This window comes from Phoca vitulina, unplaced genomic scaffold, assembly GCF_004348235.1.
Source record: "Phoca vitulina isolate PV1807 unplaced genomic scaffold, GSC_HSeal_1.0 scaffold9, whole genome shotgun sequence".
Lineage (NCBI taxonomy): Eukaryota > Metazoa > Chordata > Mammalia > Carnivora > Phocidae > Phoca > Phoca vitulina.
In genome coordinates, this window is record NW_022589712.1 from 8,101,121 (window position 1) to 8,121,448 (window position 20,328).

The 20,328-nt window shown below is 45.0% G+C and overlaps 1 protein-coding gene across 1 annotated transcript in view; it reads right to left on the reverse strand.

Annotated features, from left to right (window-relative positions):
• The window catches only part of IGF2R (insulin like growth factor 2 receptor), a 100,527-nt gene that overhangs the window by 77,813 nt on the left and 2,386 nt on the right, over positions 1-20,328 (reverse strand). Inside the window, exon 2 of the mRNA XM_032408244.1 lies at positions 3,822-3,961. Coding sequence (XP_032264135.1) covers positions 3,822-3,961 — 140 coding nt within the window. The remainder of the gene's footprint in view (positions 1-3,821; positions 3,962-20,328) is intronic.

Here is a 20,328-nt window from a genome sequence, read left to right on the forward strand (position 1 = left end):
CGTTACCCACTTTCCTTTCCCCTCTTTATTGTGTCATGTCCTTCAACGTGTACTCTTCACATGTTCTCTCACCAAGTGAAGAAAGAATCCTCTCTACCCAATTTTCCCCCCAGCTTCTGCCTCATTTTTCTGCTCCTCTTTATATGAACACTCTTTAAGAGAGATTTCTATTCTTGCTACCACCGATACCCTCCCCCTCAGATACCCCCCCTTGTGCCCTGCACCGGTTGTTCCCTGAGCCACCTCACTCCTTCAGCTCCAAGTCTTTGCTTCAATGTCGCTTTCTCAGCGATACTTACCCCCATTTAATATTCTTGAACACACACTCCTGAGACCTCCAGCACCCGACTCGCCTTCCTTTTTTTACAGCACTCATCACGTTCTAGTGCACTACCTAGCCACTGTTTGTGTTTGTCTATCCCCCACTCCACTATTAGTATGTAAGCTCCACAAGAAAAGGGATTTTTGTCTGTTTTAGTGACTGATTCATTCACGTATTTGTTATAAATAAATAAATGAATACTAAGTGTTGGCTGTTTCAAAATATAATTTATATATATATATATATTTATATATATATATATCTTTTAAGATGTGACTTAACCAAGTAAATAGAATAAAATATACTACAATTTGCTGAACCATCCCCATACAGTTCGGTTGCGCCAGCATATTTCCACAGTTACCAATGCTACTAAAAAAATACACCTTGTACCAAAATCTAGGTACAGTGCTAATTCCTCTACTGGTAGGATTTACAGAAGTATGTTATGGGAATACAGGCTTTAAAATTTAACAGGTATTGCCAGACTATCAGGAGAGACCGTAAGTAAGACAAAAACATGAGTCGTATCTAAAACTCAACCAGATTATCATCTTAAATATCCAAAAGAATTATATGGTTTTAAGAAAAGGAAAGAATACAGGGTTTAAGAGGAAAAGAGATTTTCACATCTTAAGAGTCAGAGATGCAAAATTCAATCCAGCGATCAACCTGGATGATGTTCTAGGTTTCTCTGAGTGCACACAAGAACTGAACAATACAAATGTCATCTGAAGTCAGGGGCCAGCTTCCTTACAGTAAATGAAGGCACCTGATGCAGTAGCTACAACGGGTCCTACCCAGGTCACCAACAAGAAGCCGGTCGGAATCCCAGGCTTTGGCGGTAAGTAACCACAATTAACACTCTTTCCTGGTGGGTATGTTACCTCAGTTCTGTGGCTGGTAACAGGCTTCCTGAAGTAGATCAACATAGCTTTTAACCCTCAGAAAGATTAATTAAATTAAGACCAAAGAATTACCATTTGGGATGGCACAAGGAATGTGAACGTATTCGATATTTTTACATCCTGGCAATGTTTAACGTTATGACTCCAATCAATCCACAGGTTGTAGTAACTGAGCAACTGATTGAAACTTGTGACACAGTATTAGAACATCTAAGAGAACTTGAGGCTTATTATATTATAAGCTTAAACTGTGGAATTTATAATTATTAGTGCTTAAGTTCTAATTGTCAGATCAGACATATGAAGTACTTTAAAAGGAATTCAAATAGGTAAAATGTAAAAATCATTTTAAATTGTGGCAAAGACGGTTCAACTAGGTTGCAACTGCTGTTCATGGGTCCTATAAAAATGACTGCTAAACTCTGCCAGATTTACATATGGAACAATATCATTTGCCTACAGAAGAACTAATCTATGATTTTTTTAATCAAAAATAATGTAGTATTGTTTAAACCAAAGTTGAGGTCTTAATATTCATTTCTAAGTACAAAAGCAGCCTTTGTGGGCACCATAAAAAGCACATCAACAATTACCTTCCCAAAAGAGTTACAGAAAACCATCTTACCCGTAGCAATACAGGCATGTGCCCGTTTCTAGGCTCCTTGCCAACACTCTATGATTCAACCATTTAAACTTCTGCCAATTTGATAGAAGAAAAATGAGATTTCATTATTGCTTTGATTTGCATTTACACCTGGCTTACTAATGAAGTTGTACTGACCATCTGGGATTTCTTCTTTTGTGAACTGCCTGCCTGTCTTCCGACTTTGCCATTTTTCCTTGGGTTGTCTGTCTTTCTTATCATTTATTGAGAGAAGCTCCTACCTCCCCTAGATTATTTTTCTGTTTTGCTAGGTTTCTTCCCAATGTTCTATTGTCATTTTACTTTTAATTTTAACTGATCTGAAATTTCTGTTATAGGATACGAAGGAGAGGTCTAAAGCGGTTTCCTAATGGACAAATAGCTAAATTACACTCCAACTTTTGGTTATACTTAAGTTCTCATTTATTTTTGATCTACTGCTATACTAGCTTTTCTGTTCCTCTGATCTATCGGGAGCTCCAGTTTTTGTGGCTGTTTTCAAAATTCACATTTTTTCCTTTCTATCAAGTTCATAAGTTACTTTCTCAGTTGTCCTCTCACAGCCAGGAGTTCGGATTTCCCATCATGGTTCCCATTTTAGCTATGCAACTGTCCAATGTGACCCTATGACTCACAAAGCAACACGACCCAGAATAAGTACCCAGGCTCTGGAGTCCACCTGTCAACATTTGAATCCATAATCATGCAACCTCTGATAAGCTCCTGTATCCATTTTGTGCTTCAGTTTCTCCATTTATAAAAATAAGGGAAAATGAAGTCACCTACTTCAAAAAGTTGTTGAATGAACTAAAGATATTTTACTTTAAAAACATAATGCCTGGCACATAAATGCACAACAAATTTAGTTGTTATTTAGTTATGAAACCAAATTTATAGTAACAAATTCTGTTATTTCTATTATGTAATACAAACTGGCAAAATCAGATCTGATTCAAGATTATCTCTTTGCTAGTGTAAGGTCATTTGCATTCATTCAAACTAGTTTGCTTTCTTGAGTTGAAGAACAGGACAATCCAGAAAGTATCCACCATCTAGCACACCCTTCTCTCCCTTTGGGAGTGTGGAGCTCTGGGAAAAGTATGTGTTTCATGTGTGTCTGGGAGTAAAATGAGACTGGAAACTGCTAGTTTACATCACAGTCAACCTGTACCTTAGCTTTTAACTCAGCTAGTTACCTCTGGCCTCTCCTTTAACCAACCTCTCCTATTCCATTGGGCCCAGCTTTCTAAAAACACATTTACCAGATCACCTCCCCCATTACTGTCACAAAGAATCTATAATGGATCCACTACCTACATCTCAGAAAAAACTCTCCTGCCTGGCTTTCAAAGCCAACCCAACTAGGTCATTCTCAAATTTTGTCTAGCCATGCCAACTTCACAAATCATCCTCCTAGTGACACTTGCTTGTCTGCATCCGGTATCCATCCGTTACACTGTACTTTCTCATCAGCCAGAAATACTGTAGTCAAATATAATAATAAAGTCAAGAGGAAGACTCCCTTTCCTCTTTCTGAAAACCTGAGTAACAGTGACCAACAGGCCCACCTGTGGCCTCCCTGCATGAATCATCAAAATAGAACAGCTGTAAGTTGGCCACCTCATTTGCACGTTTTTAAGTAGATCACAAAGACCGGGTTTACGAAAAACATGAGAAAGCAGAGCCATCTAGGAAACAGCCTTCTGTATCAATAAGTACAAATGTACATAATTCTTCATGATTCTTCATGATAATTATTCCACTAGATGGAAATAACCTAATTTGATCTCATGTTGGACACATGTAAATTGTTACTTTTAACCACGATAAAACAGAAAATGTATATTACATATTATAAGCATATATAAGCACATGTGTAGATAGCTATAGTCATTTTTACAAAATTGGGATCCTGTACACCCAGCAATTTAAGGGTAGTTCTACTTACCCACGGAATGATAGCTGCTCGCCTTCAAGTCGTGCATACAAACAGCACTTGATGGCCCACACTGGGCAATATCCACGTTTCCACAGATGCTGATCTTATAAAGCATGTTATTTTTGGTATCGACAGCTTCCCATGTATAACTAGAAAGGAAGAAAAACAATTTGTCACTGTCACTGATCTGCCAATAATTAAACTTCTCCCCCTAGTTTCACATGCAAGCCACATTTACTTAAGACTACCACAACCTAGAAGACATACTTTCATTAGCCAAAATACTAAAGTCAAGCTATGTTAAGTTGAATAGAAGCCAGGACAGAAACCACTAAATACCACCTCACTCTGGTTCAATCCGCCCTGAAGCTGCCGCAAGACTGACCATCATCAAAATACTTAAAAATTCTACAATGTAAGAATACCAACTCTCATAGGTAACTGCTCAAGAATCATGTTGAATATAAGATAGTAACCCTTCCAATCACACTGGAATGCTGAAAAGCCAAAGGACTATTTTTAACTTTATGTTATATAAAAACGAGTTATGGCATGAAAGACAATTCTCTTTGGTTTTACCTTTTACGGCTACAGTTCAGATCCAAAATTGACAAGATGAAGTTGTGCGATAAATCAACGATCTGACTCAAACTCGGGACAAAATTTACTTTAGCTTGATCCACTCCATCAAGCATTTAACATGCATTAAAACTCGCTCTCCGTTCAAGCCTCTGGCAAAGTAAATACTGAGTTAATTGTTCAGGAGTCAATCTGCATACTTGGGACAAAATAATGGTTTGTCAGTTCTGTCAAAACAATTATTCTCAATTCTCCACTCTTCCTGGGGAGAATGTTTTGTCCGTTTTGTAAAACAGGGGTCATTTCCTCAGCAAGGCTAAAGACAGGAAATGAGGAAAGTAACTAAAAAGCTCCTTGCAAAATGCAAAGATACTGTATTAATTCAATTGCATTGCTGAAGAGAAGTGAAATATGAATTGCTTAGGTTCAGCCCACTCGGGAGTTGTGCGGGAGGGCGGGGGAGGGGGGTTGCTAAGCCCTGAGACCCAGCAAGTGTAGGAGTGTATCTCCCTGAAGCAGTACCACCTTGAGGTAGAAAGTGCTGGCTCACAGAATTAGCAGTGCTCTTCCCAGAGCCCCCCTTCCCCTGGGCCTCGGGACAAGGACACACACAAAACACTAGGCAACGTGGCTCTCCCTGCCTAGAGGCAGCCCTCCCCTCCCCCTATAGCCCTGTCCAGTAAGGGAGGAGCCCCAAAAGTGGGGTTGTTGGCAGGCAAGGAGCCAAGCACTCTCCTGAACCTAGGCCTGGGGACTGATCAAATTTACCTGCCAAGAAGCAAAGGGACATAAGCACACAAAAGCACTCAGGCAGGGTGGCAGAATGCTCCCCTAGTTCTGACAGCCACAGCTGGGAACCTGAAAAACAGGCTGGTGTGCTCCAACAGAGCTGGCCTTGAGGTAAAGCCAGGCTCATAAGCAGTTACCACTGAAGGTTGCTTCTTTTTTCAAGCATAATTGATACACAATGTTACCTTAGTTTCAAGTGTGCAACATAGTGATTCAGTATCTCTATTCCTCCGGCTGCGTTCGCCACAGTTGCCATCTACCACCCTACGAGGCTATTACAATACCACTGACCATATTCCCTATGCTGTGCCTTTCATCCCCATGACTCGTTCCTTCCGTAACTGGAAGCTTGTACTTCCCACTCCCCTTCACCCATTTTGCCCATCCCCCTACCCCTCTTCCCTCTGGCAACCACCCATTTTGAACTCAGCTTCTTTATCAGTAACCCCTTAGAGTTATCTCCTAAAGGCAGGAAGGCTAAAGGCAAAAGAAAATAACCCAAGTACCACCGGGCATGAGAAAGTCATCAATAAAGGCCTGTTTCCTTTGACCTTCACTAACCTTTATTCATTTGCTTCACAAATATTTAAGGACTTCCTGCAGAGGAATTCAGGGGTGCAGCAATGATCAAAGCAGACCAGAAAATCCCTGCCCCCCAGAACTGCACACTGGGGGGGGGGGGGGCGCAAGAAAATAAACAGGTAAACAAATTCACATACTAGTATGCTGAGTGCTCTAGCAAAAACGAAATTGTGCGTGCTGGGAAATGAACAAGGACCTACTTTAGATGGAGTCTTCTGAGATAGTATTTGCCCTGGGACTCGAACAACAAAAAGGAGCAACTCAGGGGAAGATATGGTGGGAAGAATATTCCAGCGGATGGACTAGCCACTGCCACTACTAGGCCCTGAGAAGGGAATGAACTTACCAGCACCCTGATGGAAAAGAGGGCAGTGTGGCTGGAGCAAGGTGGGGGATGGGGAAAGCTGGCTACATGGGGGGCTTTGCAGATTTAAGGAGGCAGTTCTGATTTTGTACTTGAAACAAAGGAAGGCCACTCAAACACACTGTGGATCTTTCCTTGAAATTTTAAGCTAGTGTTTTTATTTGCAAAGTATTAGTAAAACTTTTCTATTAATTACAGTTAATTAAAGAAAAATGCTAATCTCTTACTCAAGAGCCATGACTATGTTTTTCTGGGGTACTAGACATCGAATCTAAAACCTTAATAGTGGCATCATGAAAGTGTTTTGCAATCCTAAGTATATGAGAGAGCTATATATAGGTATATTTTAGAATGAATCAACTGCTAGGAATCAACTCTAAAGAAATCCCCACAGTACCTAAAATGCTATACTTTTCTTAAAAACAGAAATCTACTGCTGATTTTGCAGAGGTGATATTTAAACAAGGTAGTTGTAAAGAGTGTGTGTTTAGGGAGCAGAAAAGAGATGAAAAAAAGGAATGTGGGGAATATTGTCTTGATTATCTGGAAATCAGTGTCCCTAGAAAGAAAAACGTTGCTCTATTCGATTTTCTTTTCTCTATTTGCATTTCATAATTGCTTTGTCAAGATTTATCAAAATGGTAAGTGGTTATGGGAGTGAGGAGTGATGAGGATCCTATGAAAGTATTTGAGTGCTGGCTTTTTTCTGGGGGTTGATATAACCCCTTACCACACGGCAGCCCCTCCAGGCTGGCACCTTCAACACCACTCACAATCCCAACCTGAAACAGCTGGTGTAGAGACCTTCATCACATCACTTAAAAAGGAAGGAATGACCGCAGCATGTTTCTAATCTATACTACACCAAACCTCTGGAAGAAAATATTTGCAAGCTGTGTAGAAATGTAGTGTACGTACACACACACACACACACACACACACACTCACAAGAGTGCACACGTGCACATTTGAAATGTGTCCGCAATAAGAAGATCTCCTGCAGCAAGATAGTATGAGCGCCCTGTGGCATTTCCTTGAATCTCTAACACTCAAACCAGTATCAAGTCTTCAGGTCACTGCGGCCCCGAGGGAAATGACGGGGCACAAGGAGGTGGGACAGGGAGAACCGCAAAGGCCCGAGGAAGCAGTTGGTCAATGGAAAACAGCACCCAGCAGCCTTGCCCACTGTCCTAGCCTTGCGAAATTCGGCCAACATCCTCAGAGGAGGCAGCCCATTCCCAGTAGAACTGCTCCTCTGGAGGCACCATCTGTGTGAGAACCTTGGCTTTGAAAATGAGCAAAAGCAAGCAAGATCCCTGCCATTCTACCCCACTTTCCAGAGTGTAAAGCATAGTAAGCCAATGTCCCCCTCCCACTCTCAAAAAATCCAAATTCATTTCAGTACACACCTGGCGCTTCTAGATCCACACGTAGACCCAGGAAGTCCTCTGGCTCCACAGCTGTTACACCAGCACTCCTGGCACGGCCCACACACGTGTGTCTTAGGCATCCCCAGCCGCACAGCTCCTGGGGGCAGTCACGGCCTCCCCCACCCCCAACACAGGAAGAAAGCCACGGTGGGCCAGGATGGCAGCACGACACCGCTCTCCCAGCAAAGCCACCCTTCTTCCACCGTCCCGAGCACCTCGGCCCGGGAGCCAAAGATTCCCAGGCTCAGAAGATCAAGCCCCTTGCCCAACGTCAAGGAGTTATGAAATGCACCAGGTCCATCTGAGCTCCAATGGCAAGTGTTTAACCACCAACGTGAACTGCCTCATTTATTTTCAATTCTTAAAAAGTTTTTTTTAACTTCCCAGAAAATAGTTTCAATTACAACACCGCAACTGACAAAACAGTTCACAGAACTTAGTTTAAATCTTGTCACAATAAATGCCACTAAAATGACAGATCCCGCCTGCGTGAGCCAATCCACCTGAGGATGGCCCCTGAGGAAACACCGTGAACCTGTGCGAGATGCAGGCTGCCCCGTGCCACACTGCCCAAGAGACCGTAACTTTCCAAACTCAAGTTCTCCTCCACATTTTACACTTCCTGCTGCTCTCTACCCCCATCCACTTCTGCTGCTCTTTTGCACACTTTTGCACACCAAAGGTGCCGCCTTCTGCAAACTCTCTTCCCTCACCCAGTGGTATCACTCCCCTCGGCCTCCTTCCCACAGCTGCCCTCGCCCCCCCTTGTGGATCCAAGCTGGTTGAGGACTTCACTGAGAGGGACACTCATCTCTGACTCACTCTCCTTCAAAATGAGTACTCAGCTCGGCAGAGAGCTGCCCTTTGATACCCCAACCAAGAGTCCCAACAGTGTCACCAGTAACTGGGAAACATCCTACCATCACCCCTTCAGATCCGGCGGGGAACAGGGGAGGGGGCAGAAGTCACACACAAGGCAAATGACTTTAAGACATCTCTGATTTTAAAGTGAATTCTGCTCCTGAAATATGCCCTAAACATGGACAATTAATTTCACCATAAAAAGTGAGCACACAGGCCAAGTCCTTCCCTTAAAGAAAGCTTAAAACTGTCGGCCCCTGACTGCAAATCCCATGGCCTCCACTGAGAGTGGCTTGGACTACCACAGTCAGTCCGTGTCTGTTCGGTGGCACAGAGGTTCCATTTTAACCTCATTTGGTTTAAATTTCATAATATCCTGAAAGGTGCTGGCAGATTCCCAGTGAGAAGGAGGCACACAAGAAGCATACTGTCAACCAAGCCCGGGACAGGAAGGCATTCCTACTTTCCCAATAACCGCTCCAGCAAAGGCCGCATGCGTAACCCATCCTGGCGAGAGAACACCCGTCTAGGGGCAGGGAGGAAGCCACAAAGCCAGCTGACCAACACAACGGCCCAGAGTCCAGAAAGCTTAATGAAGAAATGCAGGGCCATCTCCACTGAACGAGGTCACTGTGCCTGTCCGAAAGAAAGAAAATTCCAAAGAAAAAGCCAGAGAAGTAGAACTGGACAAAATGTGTAAACTAGTTGAGGTTGGTGTCTTCCTGGGACACCTCTCAGGTTTTCCTCTCTGTCGTCACTGAATATCTGCAAAACTGCAATATATTGCAAAATAGAATTTGGGTTTCTTTCATTTTTAAAACCACTAACATCTAAAATAGAGTACATAAAATTCCATTGTAAAATGTAGGATATGCCCAACCTCTTAGAGGGAAAAAAAAAAAAAAACTTAGAAAACTGAGTTCCTTCCCCCCAACACAAAACAGCCCCCTGAACCCTCATGTGCTCTTGAGTAATGGTCATGAAGCTATTAAAATTTTTATGACTGGCCTACAATTAATTATTGGTTTATAAAGCCATATAGAGGTATGATGGAATCAGTAATAAAATTAATAAGCATGTGTGAATCTATAATTTGGTTTCTTAAAAGGAAAAAAAAAAAACAAAGCTCGGTAATGTGGGCTAAATTCACACAGCACAGTCACTGGCTAGAGGAATGTTTTTCTGAATCCAGAGTGAGCAGCAAATCTAAAATTTTAGGGACAAGGGAAAAGTCTTTCCAACCTGAACATCAAAAAAAGATTTTCCTATTTTTGGCCTGCATCCAAGTCCTCTTGCAGAATATTCAGGAAATCGCTTGGCTCACTTCTGCCCCTTATCATTACCAGATAGTTTCTCAGCTCATATATCCAGCTCGCTAACCTTCAAAAATCTGGAACAGTCTCCTAAACTTAAGAAGGGGGGAGGGGGCGCGCAGGGGGAAAGGAGGGCGCAGAAAGAGGCAGGATTTCCAAAATGGACATTTGCAGCAGAATGTCAAGAGCTTAATGTAACCACTGTTGTCAACAACTTTCTGCAGCCGACACTAAAAGAGAAGAATCTGATTTGGCATGATAAATCTGCACCCTGGTCTCAAGGCCAGGGGACACATGAGTTTGACACAGCATGGCAAAAGCTTATACAGGAAGTACTTCACTTCCTATTCGAACAAACCCACAAAGCTGTGGATACAGATATGGGCCTGCACCAAAAAAAAAAAAGGCAAGAAAGTGCCAGACATTAGTCTTTGGTTTTCCCGGGTGGTTACAAAGGGTCTAGGAGCAAGAAGCCAGTTGGCTAGAGCGGGATCCAGCTGTAAGCAAGCCTCTAAGTCAGCACCAGAGCCTAAGGCACCAGGGGATGGGCAAGGGGGTGGCCCAGCAAAGTTTTAAGCACCATGAGTGACTAACAGAGGTCGTGTGAAATAGAGGGAGGTGAGCCTCACTCGGAAAGGTGCCACAGCAAGTGGAAGGAGCCCACAGACGTGGCTCCGACTCCCGCCCCACCCTGACCAGCTGTGTGGGACACGCTTGATCTCCCGAGCCCCGACTTCCTCATCTATGAAACTCAGCTGCGGCACAAAGTCACTGTGAGGAAAAGCATGACCAGGAACGTTGAACTTTTGAGGGACTAGGATTTAAGGCTTTCATCTGATCAATAGAAGGCTTCAGGCTGCTTAAAAATGGAGTTTACAAAAAAAGGTACATTGGCTTAGAGCCTCCTAAAGGAATGTCACGTAACACTGGCCAGGAAGTGGAGGGGGCAGGCCCTTATCTTGGGCCATCTCCACGGAGCTGGGAGAGCTCAAGACAGAGACCTGGGGGGGGGGGGGGGGGGACGCCTCAGGACACACATACACACACACACACACGCAAACACCTGCTGCCTCCTGGGATCTCTCAGGACAAGACAGCCACTTTGGGCCTACCCACGCCTGGGCCACGTAGCCACCAGCTGCCACCAGAACAGAGGCCTGACGAATCTGAAACTCTGGCAGAGGTGCAGGGGAGAAAGGACGGGACATACCCTTCCTAAGGAGGTTCCACTGCAATGCAAGGTGTGGAATTCTTAAGTCAATTGGCAAGGGCCCCTTCACAGCACAAACCTCTCAAAAAGGACCGCCTGTCCTTCCTCTGCTACGCCCGTGGCACTTTTGCTCGGGTCAACTCTACGATATCAGGACGCAGGCCTGTATTTCAACCCTAAACCCTCTGTGAGGATTTTTTTTAAAATCAGAGTAATTACCTGGATGCTCGCAGACTTTGTTCCTCATACACATAAAGAAAAGTTGGATTACAGGCTAAACCTCCTTAATTATACGGATGCCTGAATTCAACTACTTTAAAGCCAACCCACCAGCCCACGGCACAGAATTCAAACCATAATGCTCAGTCCCCTCGTAAGCTGTCACCAGTGTCCCAGAAAACCCTCCGAGCCCCAGTGCCATTCCTGCAGAGAGCGAGCTACCAGGGGAGTCTGCCCTCCTAGCTGCTGGGCAGTCCGCTCGGCTGCATCAGGCGCCCAGTCTTCACCAGGCCGGTGCGGCTGACACAGGAGAGAAGTCTCTGCTCCAAAGATGCTGGGGTCAAATGTCAGGCTGGCACCTACAGCCCAGCAAAACCTAACACCCTACTGGGAAAAGGAAGCACACACACAGGGCACCCCTTTAGTGCCAGGCCAGGCATTGCCGCCATGAGTTCATTTCAAAAGAACAGCATTACCTCACCTCCTCAAGAGCTTTTCTGAAGAATAAGGGAAATATCTGTTGGGCAACCCCGTGCCCCACACTTCTGCTGAATGATCTGCAAACACTGTCCCTCAACCGCACCCAACCTCTCCAGGTAGGTGCTGCCCCTCTTCAGACACAGAATGACGGCCCTCTGAGGTCCACAACCTTGTCTCCGGCCACAAGTTGGGAAAGTGGCAAAGCCAGCACTTGAACGAGGCCTGTCCTGCCTCAGAGCGCGTGGCCCTCCCCCACATGGCCACGGGAGAAGCGTCACCAACCGAAACGTGACCTGAAGAGAAAAGGCGGCCATTTGCTAAACCGCTGCCCTGAGCAGATGTCCTGCTTCTTGGCTCACTAGGGAAACCAAAACAGAGACTTCCGCGTCCCCATCAAATCTACCCGTCTACGTGCGCCGTCCTCACACACTCCCCTCCCTGAGGCCTGCCCTTCGTGGTGCCCTGGCTGCCAGACTTGTCCCCCGTTTGGGGACAGCACCCAGGTTTTGTGTCCTCTCTCTTATCCTTCCTTCTCCCCCTTCACCCTGGGTCACCAATCTTTCTCTCTGTGCTGGACTCCCTTCAGCGTACCAACCTTTTGTAAGAGATCCCGCTTTTTACAACACTCCTCCTTGAGCCCACACGCCAGTGCAGCACCCACCCATCGCTCTGATCCCTTTACAGCAAACTCCAACCCTACTGTGTGCACATCCTATGCTCTCACATTCCCTCAAAGCCAACTGGGCTTTCCCCCCACTTCTCCACCAAAACCCGTGTTGTCATCACCAAAGACCTCTGCGCTGCCAAATCCACTGGTCACTTCTCAGTCTTCGTGGTACTTGACTGCGCCACATTCAACACACCCGACCACTTGCTTCCTACAACCCGGTCTTCCCTGGGCTTCCAGAACATTATGCTCTCTTGGTTCTCGTCCCATCTCCCTGGCAGCTCTTCATCAGCTTCCCCTACAGGCTCCCCAGCATCCGGCAGACCTCTAAGAACAGGGTCCCTCAGACTTGGCCTCCACCACTCCCTAAGTACTCGCTCCAGTGCTTTCCAGCTACGCAACAGCAGCTCCCAAAGGGACATTCCCAGCCCAGGGCCCCGCCCTCAACCCAAAGGCACAGCTCTAGCTGCCCACTCGACCTCCCCAGTCAGATGCTAGGACGCATCTCAACATCAACATGGCCAAATCAACGCCTTGTCTTCTCCCTAAACCTGCTTTTCCCATAGCCCTCCCCATCTCTCAAAACAGCAACTCCATTTGCAATGCAACTTCCAATTGCAGACTAAACCCTGTGCTCATCTTTCTCTCCTCACATCCCAGAAGCAGTCATCAGAAAATCCATCAGCTCCACCTTCAAAATACCCAACTCTGACCACTCTTCACCACACTGTTTGCTACAACCCTGGTCCACTCTACTGTCACCTCTTACCTGGTCTATCAAAAGTCCCAGCTTTCTACCTTGGCCACCCCCCACCCTATGTCACTCCTCTGCTCAATATCCTCCCAGGGCTCCCACCTCTCTTGGAATAAAAAAGCCAGAGTCACTAAAATGGCCCATGGGACCTGGTCCCCAGCTACTTCTCCCCCTTCCCTCCGGCCCTCTCCTTCTGTTCCCTCAGACACTCATGCTAGCCCCTCCATCATGTCCCAGCCACATCAGCGTGCTCACGTGCTCCCCGCCAGAGCATCTGATACGTGGTCCCCAGTATGAGGCACTTCCTTCGTGGTCTCTGCTTGTACGTCATCTTACAGAAAGGCCTTGGAGAAGTGCACCCTTCCTTGTAAAGGGGCCCCGCCCGCAGCTCTTCTCACCCTCAGTGTCAACCAAAGGCCAACTCAACAAAGACAGAAAAGAGAGCCACACTGGCTTCTCACTTTGTTTGTGGTGAGGAACACATGCACAGCACACAGCAGGTGAAGGAGCTCAGAGGAACAATGAGGGTGACTCAGTGGAGATGCACCCTTGTCACTTCTAGGAATCCACTTCTTTGGCACTTCCATTCTGGCGGTTTGGTTTTCTATTTTCAGACCAGGGGCAAAGAGTAGGGAGTGTCGGGGGAGTTTCTTGTTTTCAGTACAAAACCATTTCACAACGTGTAACTGGTTTCAGAGTGAAGAGAAACTACAGATGGCAACAAATGAATTTTACCCACAATCAAAATCCAACGGTGCATCTCCTCCTGAGTGTGCTCTCCGTGTGCACGTTCCTACAGCACACGCAGAAGCGTGAGGAATACTTACAGCATTCCGGCACAAAGGCCCTGATTGAAAATTTTCTTCCCAGGCTGCCCACGGGCAACTAGGTGTCAAAGGCCACTTTCCGCTGTTCCCACATCCCGCAATCTTTGCCTCCATACCTTAAAACAAAACTAAGAGTAACACCTTACGATCTCTCTAATTTCCTACAACTCGCCTCGCCGTCTGTGAACCACAATACTTGTCAGGATCTGCTCCCTCCACCCAAGGGAGCTGCCCTCCGTGCGTTTACAGAAGGACAGTTGCCCCTGCGGATCTAAGAGCATACAAAAGCTAACAGAAAAGTCGCACCGAAGGTCTCTTGCTGCTCTGAAGGGCAAGTTTCATGCTCCTAGAACTGGAGTAACTGGCCCCCCCCCCCCCGCCCTCCGCTGGGAAGGGTTCACGCGACCTGCCCCCCCGCACTGGCTAACACAGAGACGAAAATAGGCAGATGACACAGGGCTTTGGGCACCTCAAAATCCTCTTCAGCAGCAGCTGTTGGAAGTTGAGCAGAACGGCAGAGCCGAGGATGTGCTTGCACACCCATCCCCCCCACCCCTGGCTTGCCTTCTCATTTCCCATTCCCACCTACGACAGACAGCCTGCAATCCAGCACCCACCCACCCACCCCATCCAGGGAAGGCCAGGGAGAGCTAAGAAGGGACCCCTGCTGACCACTGACACCAACGCAGAAGTCAGCTGGGGCTTCTTAGCCCCGACAGGAGATGAACAAGGAGGCTCTCTCTCCTTCCCTGGACGGTAGACTGCTGCAGCCACCCCAGGAAGGAAGACAAGCCAAGAAAACTGCAGGAAGGGGCCCAGGGCTGGCCTGACATATGGCATCTGGCATCCGCCCAAAGCCTACACCTCCTATCATCAAGCTCCTCCTTGTTTAAGGGAATTTGAGTTGGGCTTTCTGCAACTCACAACTGAAGGAATCCTGAAGGATGCATACCTCAGAACCACAGAATTTTGGATGCAAAATGGACCCCGAGAATCGCACAGTCCAGTGGTTTCTAAACTTTTTCAAATGATGGAAATGTTTCTTTCTCAAAAGGACTCTTTTGATGGAGTGCCAACGCAGAAAACGGCTCAAGAGGCAATGCTCTCTGGTTGAGGCAGAAACCCCAAGGCACTAATAGAGAGAGAACCCAGGGGGTGCGGAGTAACCGGCTAAAAGTATCATGAAGATAAGGCGGCAACTCTAACTTACAGACAGAAAGTAATCACCACCGCCACGCCACCACTGTTTATGAACACTGAGGATGGGACAGGCACTGAAATGCATTTGAATCCTCAAACCAACCCTAAAAACTTGACTAGCACCCTGATTTGACACCAAAGGAAATTAAGGCCTAGAAGGACCAGTAACTGTCCTGAGACCTAATAACTAGTAAAGGGAGGGGTCCAAATTCAAACCCAGGACAGCCGCTGCCCTCGTGGAGGAAACTGAGATCCAGAGAAAGGAGATTCGCCAGAGCCAACTCAATAATCCAGCTCTCCTCTCTCCAGCTGCAAGCAGCACATACTGCACTTGGCCAACTGCAATCAACACGGGTTTATCAGCTATCTCCTGGCAGGGACAGGCTGGGGGTGATACCTGGGAGGGCAGAAAAGTCCCGCGATTCGAAGAGCAGACACAGAGACGCGTCAGCCAGAGCCCTGCCTCGCCCATCCCCCAACCTCCCCTAACCTCCCCCGAAACCATTTAGAGCCAAGATCCAACAACTGCTTCCAGCCCTACCCTGCACAGCTGCACCAGGACAGGCAACAAATGTCCAAAACGAGACTTATCGCCAAGACCACGATCAAGACTCACCAGTCATCAAAAGGGCGCCAGCGCCATGAAAACGAGGACAAACTCCCAACAAAAGAAACTGGGCCCAAGGAAAGAGAATTAATAGAGCAATCAGAGCAGAACTTTACAACCTATCTTCATAGAAATGATGAAAGCTGCAGCAGCCACAAAGATGGATTCACAGGCAGCTGTGAATATACATCAACTGAAGACCCTGTTGAAATAAAAATTAAGAGAAAAAACAACAACAACAGAAAAGCTTTAGAGCTTACGAGCAACAGATTGGCTAAGCTGGGAGACGGGAGACAAGACTTTCTTCTGGAACTCCAAGTGGTAGCCAGATACAAAGTATTAAAGACAAGTCAAGCAGGACAAAGAATAAGTTACAATAAAGAAAAGCTGAACAGCACAATTACAGAAACTTTGACCCAAATGGAGAACAGTTTTTCCAAACACACAGAACACTCCCAACTTGACTAAGTGCTAGGCCACAAGGGAAATGACAATAAATTCCACCCCATTCACTAGCCACAATGGGGGGGGGGGGGCACAGGAAATATCCATTCACCTAGGGAAAAATGATTCTAAAAAACTAGTGGGTTCAGGAAGTTGAAACAGTTAGAACTTCTGGATCCTGAAAAAAATTATTTAGAATTTAAGGATAAAAAAACTATATAACAAAGCTCTGAGTGGCACAGTCCTTGGAACAAAGAAACATATAGCTTTAAATTCATCTCATACTATGTAAAATGATCTAAAATAAAAGATCTAAGCTTTTCGACTAAGTTACTAAGAGAGAGCAGAAATTAATAAAATTGAAAATACACAGTGATAGAGCTGGGTAAACAAAAAAGGTAGACAAATCTTTACTAAATATGAAGACAAAAATGCACAAACATCAGAACTTTTTTTTTAATTTACCTAGAGATACAAAGAGTATTTTCAAAAATGTAAGAGTAGCACAGTATATGTTTATATATGAATCCAAAATTAAAATGACAATTTTCTAGAAAATATAGAGTTTTGGTAAACTGGCTCAAGAAAAACTAGAAAATCTGACTAGATACATAAAGAAGGTAAAACTGAAACCATAAGCAAAACTCCACCTCCACTGTACTCTACCTTCTCAAAAACACCAGGCCCAGATAGTTTTACTGGTGAGTTCTACCAAAATTTAAGGAAGAGAAAACACCCATCTTATAAAAAACTGTTCCACAGCATATAAAATACTAAAAGCTAACTAGCCTTTTCCACAAAGCAAACATATTCTTGATGCTAAACTCAGCCAAGAACAGCATGGCAAAGAAAATTACAGTCCAATCTCACTTAAAAACAGCTATAGGCATCCTAAATAAAATGTTAGTAAACAGAACTAAATATATTCATGAAAAAACAAACTTTCAGCCTCTCCTCACATCATACATAAAAATTAACCCAAAAAATTGGTCATAGGGCTAAACATAAAAGTTAAAACCATAAAACTTCTAGACAACCGTAAGAGAAAATCTGCTTGACTTTGATCGACCAGTGGTTCTCAACTGGAGGTAATTTTGTCCACCAGGGGCCATTTAATATTGTCTGAAGATATTTTTGTTGGTCACAGCTGGGGTGGGACCAGGGGGTTCTCTCCTGGGATCTAGTGGGTGGGGGCCAGGGATGCAATTTAACATCCTCCATGCACAAGACAGTGCCACAACAGAGCATTACCCAGTTTAAATGTCAATAGGGCGGAGGCCGAGAAACCCTAGCGTAAGTAAAGATTTCTTAAGCTACAAAAAGCACAAACCATTAAAAAAAAAAAAAAAAAGATAAATTGAAGTTCATCAAAATTTTTAAAAGTATCTGTTGATCAAAGTACATATTAAAAAAATGAAAAGGCGAGCCAAAGACTGGGAAAAAATATTCATAGTACACATTACACATACCTAAGAAAGGACTTGTACTCACAACACATAAAGAGCTCTTATAACTCATTAAGATGACCCCTCCCCAAAAGAATTGGGGAGGGGAGTGACAAAAGACTGGTTTTAATAGACATTACTGAAGGCTGGCCAAATGGTCAATAAACACATGGAAGATGGTCAACATCATTAGGCATTCCAATGAATGCATGAAAAGATATTCAACATCATGAGTCAGGGATATGGAAATTAAGACCACACTGAGATACCAAACAAACCCACTAGAATGGCTAAAATTAAAAAGACTGATAAGACCAAGTGCTGACAAGGACATAGAACTGAAACCCTCATATACTGCGGTGGGAATGCAAAACGGACATCCACTTCTGAATAGTTTAACAGCCCCCATCGTTAAACACTCACCATATTCAATGAACAATTCCACTCCTACATATCTACTCAAGAAAAAAAGGAATGCACAAGTCCACGCAAAATCTTATGTGCAAATACTCAACAGCTTTATTAATAATAGCCAAAAACTAGTTAACATTTAGAGAAAATCAAAACTAAGACGACACTATTAAAACTCACAAAAATAACGGGAGAAGGGTGTGCATGGTGGCCGCCTCCCTAGGGAGAGCAGTCACGGCCAGCACAGTCTTCTGGGACTCCAACAACGTGCCATTCCATTCGTGGTGTCTCCAATTCCAGCTCTGGCCCCTCCCAACTGTCCCTCTGCTTAAGAAATTAAAAAAAAAAAAAAATTATTGGGGAATAAATGAATCCTGTGTCACCTTGCCAGGATTACAGATGAGGAGACACTCAGCAGAAATTCAGGCTTCTGTCCCTCAATGGTCATGAGTCGGCTACGAGGAAAACACAAAGGACCCGTAGGTATACCCAATCTCAGCTACTTCCACCTTCTCATACACCATCAATGACCAGTGGGGACATTACCAAGAGATAGAGCGCCATGGCGGGGACAACAAAAAAGGAAGGGGGGGGTGGAACGAAGAAGAAAAAAAATGTTACCTGCAAAATAACGAGCTACTTTCTGCCACTAAGTCTCAGTTCTGAGACCCCACTGAATCCTCCGACCAGCACAATACAGTTTTACATGCTGAGATCAAAATAAAGATGAGAACATCTGAATTATTTTTCTCAAACCCCATCTTTTTAAAATCCTTCTATGCAACACTGATAAAAGATGTGAAATCCCTTCAGGAATTCATTTCCTAGGAATTTGTCAGGACGCTGTTCTAAGAATTAATGCATGAGATCTAATGTACCCATAATTAACAACCTTGGGCTTCTACACACACTTATTGTTGCAAGAAATGTACACACACAAATGGATGTGGTCCAGGTTTAACATGTGGCCCAAATTAAGCATATAAGCATTGTTCCTTCAGAAAAATCGCAGAAAAAAAAAAAAAAAATCTCCTTAGAGACAGCAACTAAATCAACCTCAACTCCCAGCTGGCTTCATTATTCTCTTGTTCCTGATATAATAAAAACTTTCCAGCATTTGTACCCAAACAATTGGGGGAAAACTTGTTCTGAATAAATTATAAAGTACTTTACTTAAATCAAGCAGCCCAATGCATTATTTTATAACTAGTACAAACTGTTAAGACCCCTAAGGATGTTAACACCTAAACAAAATGGAAACTCATCTACTACATATGATGTAAAATGGTAATTTCCAAAGTGTAAGTCACACAGTGATGAGTAAGGCTACTGACAAGCAGAGAGCATTTTGGTCACTTTTGGTGACTTCTGATGACTTTGCATGGCCTGGCTTCTGCCCTCCCCCCACTTGCTTTCACTGTTCCAGCCCCACTGACCTCCAGACATTCCTCCCCAGCACTAACACTCCTTCCATGCCAGACCCACAGCCAGTCACACTGCCTTCAGGAAACGCGTTCTTTCCACTAGCACACCACCTCCCAAAACAGCTGACTGACGAAGAATCCACCAACTTCTTCTCCAGCACAGGACTCACCTGGCATAGCAGTCATCTCGAGTCTTAGAAAACATACGACTGAGTCGCTCTAAGAAGCAACACATTAAGCACTCCGTAGAGCCAGATGCACTTTGGGAAAATCGCCTTTTTCGTCCCTGCTTTTCAGTGCACAACCCACAGAGACCTGTCCTCTCCTCCATGTGCACAAATATTCTTAAGGCTGCTGCTGAAAAAGTTCTCCGCCGTTTCCTTCACCCCTCCCAATAACTAACTGCACCAGGAACCCAACCCCTGCCACCTCCTTACCCCAGGAGAGAGAAGGGCCACAGCTGGCCCTCAGCTTTGCCCTCACCCAGGGGCCTCAGCAGGTGACCTGCAGGCAGCCCTGAAGCAGACTCGACTTCCCTCCTGTTGGTTCTAAGGGACCGCAGATGAAAAGTACCCTCTTCGGTTCTAGAGAGCTGGGTATGAGAGAAGTTGCTTCCTGGGACCCAACTCTTTTATTGAGAGACAAAGAGAATTTACTACCAGGGCTCTAGTTAAAGCTGTACAGTGTCTGGGCACTCCAAAGCTGTGGCGTGGATGATGGGTTTCTGGTGAATGCCCTAGGCATCAAACCACAACGAACAAGACAATTTTCAATGGAAAAAGTATGTTCTGTGTTACAAACAAGCAATTTACAAATATTTGGGATGTGATCCTTGTGTCTACCGGGGATGTCTACCTGGGGTCTTGGGGCCACCTGACCAAGCTACACTAACAGTAACACTAGTAGTAAC